Consider the following 8,714-nt stretch of genomic DNA (forward strand, 5'->3'; position numbering starts at 1 on the left):
TCACTAACATTTTCCCATCCAGCCCCTGCTCTAACCATTTCTTAGGAGATGGACAGCTTTCCAGCCAGGGGGATAGAAAGCTGGGGCAGCTAAAAGAGGAAAGGAGAGCCCAGAGGCTGAAGCAAGCATCCATAACAAGACATTTACTGATGCGCAAGTCTCTGTTCTGAAACAGAATCAGCTGCTTCCCCTGGCTGAGCTCCCAGCAGCAGCTCAGCCAACCACCGAGCTGTGGTGGATAAAACAAGGAGGGTGACCAACATGGTCCATGGTCCCTCTATGTGCTCGGGTCCAGGACAAGGTCAGGGTCAGTGGAGACCATGAAGAGGTAGATGTGGTGGAATAAGTCTGGCCCAACATGGTGGTCTTTGCCACGGATGTCCAATTTCACCAGGGTATCACTCAGTAGGAGTCATTTTTCATCTTCTGTGCTGCATTCTTTGTAGGCCTTTGAGCACAAAAGAGAGGGAAGCAGTTAGCACAGATGCTCTCACAGAAGACTCCAGTCTCCCCTGCAAGGCTCAATCCCGTTGTACAGTGAGGATCCATGACTGAGCCTTCATCCAAACATACTGGGCTTGGGATAAAGCTCAGACGAAACAAGATCTATCACTTGGAGTTGTGTGTTGCCCCTCCAGCATACAAGGAGAGAGCTGTATAAGCCACTTCTTCCAAAGAGACTGTGCTAGTGACAGAGATCAAAGCTCCAGAGGAAGAAAAAGGAGAGTATTTGACTATGTGAGACTTCTTAAAAAAAATATTCTGTCACAGAACTCACTAAGGAGTTCAGGCAATTAATGCTCACAAAAACAAGCACTTGCTGATAAAAATGTCTTCATCAATTGGCTAAACTGCTGTCAGAATGGTCAGACAGCATCCTAGTCTAATCCTGCTCCCCCAATACCTCACTGAGTCAGTCTAGCTCATGAACCAGCAGAAGGCTAAGGGCAGTAGAGAGAATTTAGTGAACTAAATCATCTCCCTGAAGCATCAGACAACAGAAGAGCAAGGAAAGGAGTATGCTTCTGGTGACAGTAAGCAGTAAGAGTGCTCAGGTGTCCTGTGGAAATCCTTCACAGTCTGCATGGGTGACACAAGTTTTCTGCTTGAGGGTGATGTAGAGCTGTTGGACTGTAATGACAGCCACCCAAGACATCACACGTTTCAAATAAAAACAAGCAAAGCTGGTGGACAGACCATGTTGGACAAGGACAGTGGGATGCATCCAACAGATCCTCAGTTGCACTGGCTGGGGTTGGCAACCAAATGTATCACCACCAAAAACAGACAGATGCTTTGAGCAGGTCCTGTGAGGTGAGACCAAGGCAAGGAGAGGCCTGGAAGGGCTAACAGGAGGGGTAAACCATAGCTTTTGGTAGCTACTTAAGTCAAACACCCATCTGGAGACAAGCCTTGCCTTTCTGGAGATCGGATTTCACACTCAGGGCTTGTTTGCTCCATCAACAAAGACCTTTAAGTGAGAAAGCACGTGACACCCCTCCCTGCCTTCATCTCCAAGGTTTTAACAGGACAGAGGGGTTTGAGGGCTTACTTGTAACAGGAGGCTTGGGGAGGTATATGCTTCTGCTATAGCTACTGCCATTGCAAGGCTGACTCTGTTAAACTGCTGGATTTGTCTCTTCTACAACTGTTGGAGCCCTGTGCCATCCGTCTCCACTCACACCCCACTGGCCCAGGCCCCAGCAGTGCAGAAAGGCAACTCCTGTGACTGCAGCTGTCTCCTGCAGGCAGGCAGACAGACAGACAGCTGAGAGCAAGGCCTGAGGCCAGTGCGTGGTGCACTGAGCACAGGCCTGCAGACCCCAGATGCTGCAGCCTTCCCCCAGCATTAAACAGTGGGCTTCCTTCTAAACCCTCTTTCTGCTCAGGGCTAAATACTTCTTCCTCCTCAATTTTCTTTCCTTCCCTGCAAAGCTCCAGAACCCGGGGTGAAAACATTTTCCTCAGGTTGTCATTTTCCCTCCTTTCCTAGTGCTGAATCACCACTGCATTCACCACAAGAAGAGAGGATTTTGATCAGCAGAGACTGAAAATGATCTTGAGACACACTGAGTCTGGGCCCTTATGCTGACAGCGTCAAGGACAGGCTGGCAGCCACAGGTAAATGTTCCTGGAACTCCCACTGAGTTTCCCAAAGCTCTGGGCTTGGGATGTGACTGAGCCCAGTGACACAACTCACTTGTATGGGCGTTTTGTTATTGCCTTCATCAGCGCAGAGACATGCTGGCCCGACTCCTGCCATGTGTCTAGGAACAGCACTTCCCTGCTACCCCACAGCTGCAGCACCACCAGCACCTGGAGGAGAAGTGACGGAGGTGAAACACGCCACACACTGACCAAGAGGACAAAGACAGGCTTGGGTGGGCCAGCCCTGAGCCAGGCCAGCCCGAGGCCCTCGCCTTTGTCACCCCTCAGCCAGTAGTGCTGGTGTCAGCCCCAGCCACCAAGGGCACCCCGCGAGAGCAGCAAGGGAAGCCCACAGGTGGGATACGTCCCTCGGTGGGTGAAGCTGGGCTGGGCTGCTTGCATTAGCTCTGTTTGCACGGTGCTGCAGTAAAGCCTGCTCATCCTTCTTAGCTCCCAGTAAACCAGCGAGTCATAACCCCCTTTGGGGCATATTGAGGCAGGGCAGGAATTTAGTTCAAGGGATATCAAGCAAGGGTTTTGATGGTATTTGACCTAGTTTATGGCTGCTGTGACATCATGAGGAGCATTACTGCTCTGCTGTGGGACACGGGCTCTGCGAACAGAGACCTGAGCGAGAACCAACAGGTCCTTTCAAGGCAAACTGGGCAGTTGGTGGTTGTGTTGGGGAGGGGGGGCAAATCGCACTTGTGTGCAGAGGCTGGATTAGCTCTGAACCAGGGTCTTAAGAACAGGAGGCTGCAAACCGTGCCTTGACGTCTGCAGTCCCTCTTCAATCCCACTGCCAGCCAGTGTGAAGGAGGATGCAAGCGGATAAAACCTGATGCAAGCCAGTCACCACCCTCCCCGGCAAAGCAATCCTTATACACAAGAGCTCACCAAGTGGGAGACTTTTCCATAGAGCTCAACCCCAAGTAACATAAAACTTCAAGGACCATAAGAAGTTTTACCTCCAGTATCTCCTTTTGAGTCATAGACAGCACATAGTCTAGGCCAGGGTGGGATCTGGGACTCTGCTTTCCAGGGCTCAGCTCCTGGTTATACCTACAAGCAAGACACACTGCTCACACTCAGGCTCTACATCCACACACCTCAGGGCTGCTGTCTGATAAAGAGGAAAAGGCCAGACTTAACCCACCCACATCTGCTGCCTCGTGATCTGACTTGAACTTGGAGACAAAGGCATCAAGTTTGCTCCAGGCCACCTGCCCCCACCCTGGCGGGTGGCAACTCCCCTACGACAAGAGACCCAAAACCAGGGTGAGAGCTACTTGGTTCCTCTGGTGGCAAAAGTTGGCAGGCCACAGCTGATTTTTTTTTTTAATACATAACACTCTTGGTAAAATTTATCCTTACAGGCTTAAGCGAGAAGGACCCCAGGAAGTAGTGAGACAAGAGCTCTCCCTGGGAAACACTCCAGACAGGACAGACAGAGCTACCATAGCTGTGTCTATGTGGGGGGACTCTGGAAGTGATCACACCATCACCACAGAGGAGATTCCTCTGCTATGCACATACGTGGACAGGAAGGACACAGGCACTGGGAGCAGCACACAAATGAGACATCTGGAGGACAAGAAAAGGGCTCCAGGCATTGAACACTTCTCAGGGCCTTGAACAGCCAGGCAGTTCAGTGAGAGCAGTTCCCTCAGCTCCTCAGTATCACTGCAGCCCTCCAGCTGGGGTACAGACAAGCCTCACCTGTGAACTCCTTCTGGCTACAAGGTCCTCAGGGGCTGCTATAAACACAAAGTACACCCTCAAGACTGTAAAACCCAAGTCCTGGCCGCCAGGAACACGGACTTTGTGATTCACAGTCACCACGCTGGCATGACCATCAGCAGCTCAGCCCCAAATGTGTCCCCCCTGCAGACATGCTGATCTCCAGCCGCCGTGAGCTTCCCCCGGCACCACGCTCGCCTGGCACGTACAGCCTGTAGGCATCCAGCCCCACGACAGCCAGGCTGTAGGTTTTGGTGTAGGAGCCCTCCAGACCAGCCAAAGGCAACACTTGGTTCAGGTCAGGCTGACTTGCTGATGGGGCACTGGAAAGACTCTGAAGCGAGACAAATCACACCCAAGCCTGTAGCAGTCTTCCTCTCTGAAACAGCCCCTCCCCATCTCTGGCAGGACAGCCCAACCTTCCAAGGTGCATCTCATCAGTGGGAAGGGCCAGGAGCCAGCCTCAGACTGCAGCCCAGAGTGTTGCCTCTGGGCATGCACTACAGGCCACATCTGCCAACATCCCACTGCTTCTTCTGGTTCACCTTTCTCCCTGGAGCGTTAGCACTGATCTCCTCACAAATGAGAACTAACACAAATCTCTCTGCTTCAAAATGCAAATGTTTCCAAGGGCTGAATGCTTCTTTCTGGAAAATCTTTTATGGACTCCATGAGAATGGAAAAGCTAAATGCAAGGAAAGGCAAGTCTGGCCTGCCCAGGTCCCCTCTGAGGAAAGCAACACCCTGTCCTGGAGTTAATGGTGGGTGCCTGCATATATCCCTAAAGATATGTTGTGCTCAGATTTGGCTTCTCCCACAAGCTCTCTCCTTTCAAACCACCACCCTCTGTAACAGAGCTTTGTGTCAGGGGGGAGCAACAGCAGTTTTAAATGAACCCTCCCTCCCCTTCAGTGTTCACTTGGCAAAGTGACTCTGCTGTAAAACACTTTGTGTGGGTCTGGTGCTGAGATCTGTATCACCTGGGTTAGGGAAAAGAGGCGCTTAAGAAAATCTTCTGGCTCTACCAACACCAACATCTCTTTCTCCTCTTCAGTCTTCACCATGGGGCTGTCCCGAAGAAGAGGAAATAATTTCCAACACAAGCAGGGGTCCAGCATGAAAGCAGACAGCAAGTCTCCACCTGTGCAGAGCCCACGCTGTAAGAAGTACTAACACTCACAAGGTTACGTCAATACTATACTGGTGGAAGACCATGGCTAAACAGGGAGGGTTTTTACCTTTCAGAACAAGCAGATCACCGAAGGTACAAAAACAGCCTGGCGAGGAAGGCAGTGACAACTGCAGAAGTTGCTAAGATGAAAGGACACAAAATGCCTTTGTCTGCACTGCACACCGTTAGATGACCACATTATCTGCACCTACGTTATCTGTAGTCTATTATATGACTGCAATATCTGCAATGTTTTATCCAGCAACAGCAAAAATAGAGTTCTGCCTCTGCCTGAAATTGCTGGAGTAGAGTTGAGTACAAGAACAGCCCTACCTCAGCCTCCATGGCCCGCGGATACCGTTTGACACAGAACCATCCAAAACCAAATTGGAATGGGAACTGTATTTGGCACCAGAAGGTACCTGCCCAGTGAGCAGGGCTCGTGAAGCAATCTCTGGGCCTTCCAATGAGGGGCCTGGCAGCAAATTTGCCCAGCCTCTTCCAGACATGCAGTTGTTGCCTGTGGCAGCATGCCACACACAGCATCTGGGCTGGAAATGCTGCTGAGCACCCAGGTGAAACCTCTGTATGAATGACTTGTAGTGGTCTCATTCTTGCTTACTAAAGGCTCCCCAGGCTCTACCCTAGATGGACAACTGTCTAAAACAATGAGATGTAGATGTTTAAGAGACACTGGCTTTGGAATAATCTGTATGAGAATCAGATCCAGCTCCCAAGCTAACTGGTCACCAGCAATCAGTGTTTCTGAGGCTCCAGTGCCCAACCTAGCAAGGCAACTCAAAGCTTTTTCCCCACAGCACATTAGTTGCCAGTTTTACATGTACAGAGAAGATGAGAAGGACTCATGAAGTGGACAGTGTTTGGCATGTTTCTCCTCCAGGTTATGCTGCAGGGAATTGCCTGAGGCTCAAAAGAACATTTACAGTCTAAGGAACTTAAAACCTTCACCCAAGCATCTGAGCCAGGATCTTTGAGGAGACTTGCAGAGAAGGACAGAACATCATGATGAGAGAAAAAGGGGTACTTCATCAGAGTTATTAAACAACAACAAAAATGCAAGTGTAAAACAAGGAATTCTGTAAGTGTGGAAAGTCTGGTTGCCTACAGTGCACATGCTTGCCGGCTGGATTGCTAACTGGGTTATTGATTCCATTGTTGACCATCTCTGCAGGCACCTATAAAATTGTCCTTCTTCACTCCAGCCAAGTACCTGGACGGTGACAGGCAATTTGCCATAACAACTCTAAAAATCAACTTGTGCTTTCTAGGTTACTAAAGGCAAACTTTCAAAGCCAGTTTTTCTGTTTCCTCAAGAACAAACTTAATAAATTTGTAGAAACTTAATTATTTTTGACATCTCTCAGTGAAAGAAGACTGAAATTAGACAACGAGCTGAACAATCAGTCACTAGGAAGCCAGGTTTCACCTACCGTGCACAGCCCCGACACCTCCCTCGATGCTCCCTTCAGCCCTGTTCCCATCCCCTCCTGTGCCAGGCTAGACACACACATGGATATCAATCACTGTGAGGCCCATGGAGAACATGCTTTTAACTACTGGCTCTGCAAGTACGGTCAATCGTAGCTAAAGTGAGTTGGCAGCATCCTTACAGGTGTCTGCAACCTCATCAAACTAATTGTTTAGACTGTTTTCTTTGACAGATGCCTGCTCTAGCCTGAATTTGTTTGAGATGTTTCAACAAAATAGTGCAGCTGTTTCTAAGAATGCAAGGGAAGGGTTGAGAACATGCTGTTTGTCCACCTGAAAAATATCAACACCTTGTTTTACGAGGGAGCTTTGCCAGCCCAGCCCCAAGCTGCTCCCTGGGGCAGGATGGACCTTCAGGGTGTGGATCTGGGTGCTGCAGGCACAGGACAGGCAGAGTGCTCCTCCGTGCTGCCCGTGCTCCCTCTGCCGGCACCCGGGAAGAGGAGGAGGAGAAAAGCCTCTGGCTGGTGCAGTGGAGAGGAGGGTTGGGAAGGCAGAAGCAGGCCTGAGCAGGAATGGGGGCAGAAGAGAGGAGCAAGAACTAAACTGATTAGCACTGGGGTAGAGGAGAATGTGAAACCCAGGGACAGGAATTCTGAGGACTTGGTGGGGGTCTAATTGCCATGGTGGGGTTTTAAAAGTGAAAATCCCACAGCATTTTCTCTGGCAGGCTCTGCATTAGACCAGCCAGCCTGCCTCATCAGGCTGACCCCACTCAAATGGGACCCTTCACCTGGAGAAAAGCCACAAAAATACACTTCTGGAACCTTCACCACTTCCTGAGCACCAGCTGTGCCCACGATTTCACAGCAAATTCCACAACAGACAGATGACAGTATTTATCCTACAAAGACTCTTCTAGTGGCAGAATAATAAGCACAACAGGACTGTGTTGGAGCAAACAGGAACAATCTTTCTCGTCAAAACCATGCTATAGACTCCCAGAATATAACCTCTCAGTATTTTATTGGTGCAAACATGGTAATAATTTACTCAAAACTGTGTAGGATAAAGCAGCTGGATCCCTGCCATCCAGAGAACCAACAGAACCTGCCCAAGACCTGTATGGAAGAGAACAAGCAAACTAACAAGTCTCTAAACAAAACGTTTAAGGATACAAACCACATTTCCTTAAAAAACATCTTTAGTTAAACAAACCTTGCTGGTAGCAATTTACTTGTGGAGTGAATACGTAGCCTAAGGATAACATGATTAGCAAAAAGTGGCAAGTGACATGCTAACGAACAGAGCAATTCAAGATATAATGTTTACAGCTCTAAGGATGAGCTGCAGCTTGGATTCAAGCTGTTGGGAACTGGGACACAGTGTCACACTTGTCACACCTGCCACTCTGCCCCTGACAGTGACCCTGCACTGCCCAGACAAGCTGCAGGGCAAGGAACGGGCCGGCAGAACCGCTGCCCCTGGGACAGGGGATTGGGAACGCGCTCCAGGCAGTCAGATGTGTCAGGGGCTCAGCAGCAGCACTTGCAAGTACTGGGAAAGAGGCAGGATCCCAGGGACACACTGGCAGCCAGCACTGAGGAGCAAGCTACCTCATTTTCTGCCAGCAAAGCTCTGTGTCATTACCTATGGGGTCCTGCTGCCTTGAACATCCTCCCTGAGCTGGCAGCGCAGCTCTGGAAGCAGACCCAGCCCTCTGTGAGAACATATTTCAGGCGCTGGTATTTCCAGAGGCCTATCTTGAAGCTGAACCGTGAGGCAAGTCCCAGATGGCAGGTAACATCGGCCAGCCCGAGCAGGAGGTCGAGCTGCAGCTCCTCTTATCTCTTCATAACAACCCCTGAGGACGCGAGCACATGAACAGTGGGAGCTCGCTGCCCCAGAACTAGATCAGAAGCCCAGCTCCCAGAGCCCTCTGGGGCCAAAGCGCTGCCCTTCTGCTTCTGCAACAGAAGCCCGGAGAAGTTAAGAGCTTATTTTCCAGAAGTGCCAGCCTAGGCCTGTCAGCCCCGGAGCTGGAGCACTCGTCCTCTCTCTGTGGCGCTCGGGGAGAAGGCGGGGACCTCCTGCAGCTTGCCCACTGCAAGACATCCCCCGCTACTCTGCGGTCACGGGGATAAGGCGGCCGAGAGAGCCCCATCGACACCCAGGGGGCTGCGTGGGCCCCCGCGCCTGTCTCTTA

At 50.6% G+C, this 8,714-nt stretch overlaps 1 protein-coding gene across 1 annotated transcript; it reads right to left on the bottom strand.

Moving 5' to 3' along the window:
- Positions 1 to 221: 221 nt before the first annotated feature.
- EME2 (essential meiotic structure-specific endonuclease subunit 2) lies at positions 222 to 6,057 on the bottom strand. Its single transcript, XM_026858741.1, is given in 7 exon segments — positions 222 to 448; positions 1,553 to 1,742; positions 2,201 to 2,316; positions 3,117 to 3,210; positions 4,098 to 4,222; positions 4,869 to 4,965; positions 5,930 to 6,057. Coding segments are annotated over 6 exon segments (780 nt in total). The 5' UTR covers positions 4,953 to 4,965; positions 5,930 to 6,057; the 3' UTR covers positions 222 to 277.
- Between the last annotated feature and the right edge of the window lie 2,657 nt (positions 6,058 to 8,714).

Source organism: Athene cunicularia (genome assembly GCF_003259725.1).
Source record: "Athene cunicularia isolate RWA chromosome 14 unlocalized genomic scaffold, athCun1 chr14_part1, whole genome shotgun sequence".
Taxonomy (NCBI): Eukaryota; Metazoa; Chordata; class Aves; order Strigiformes; family Strigidae; genus Athene; species Athene cunicularia.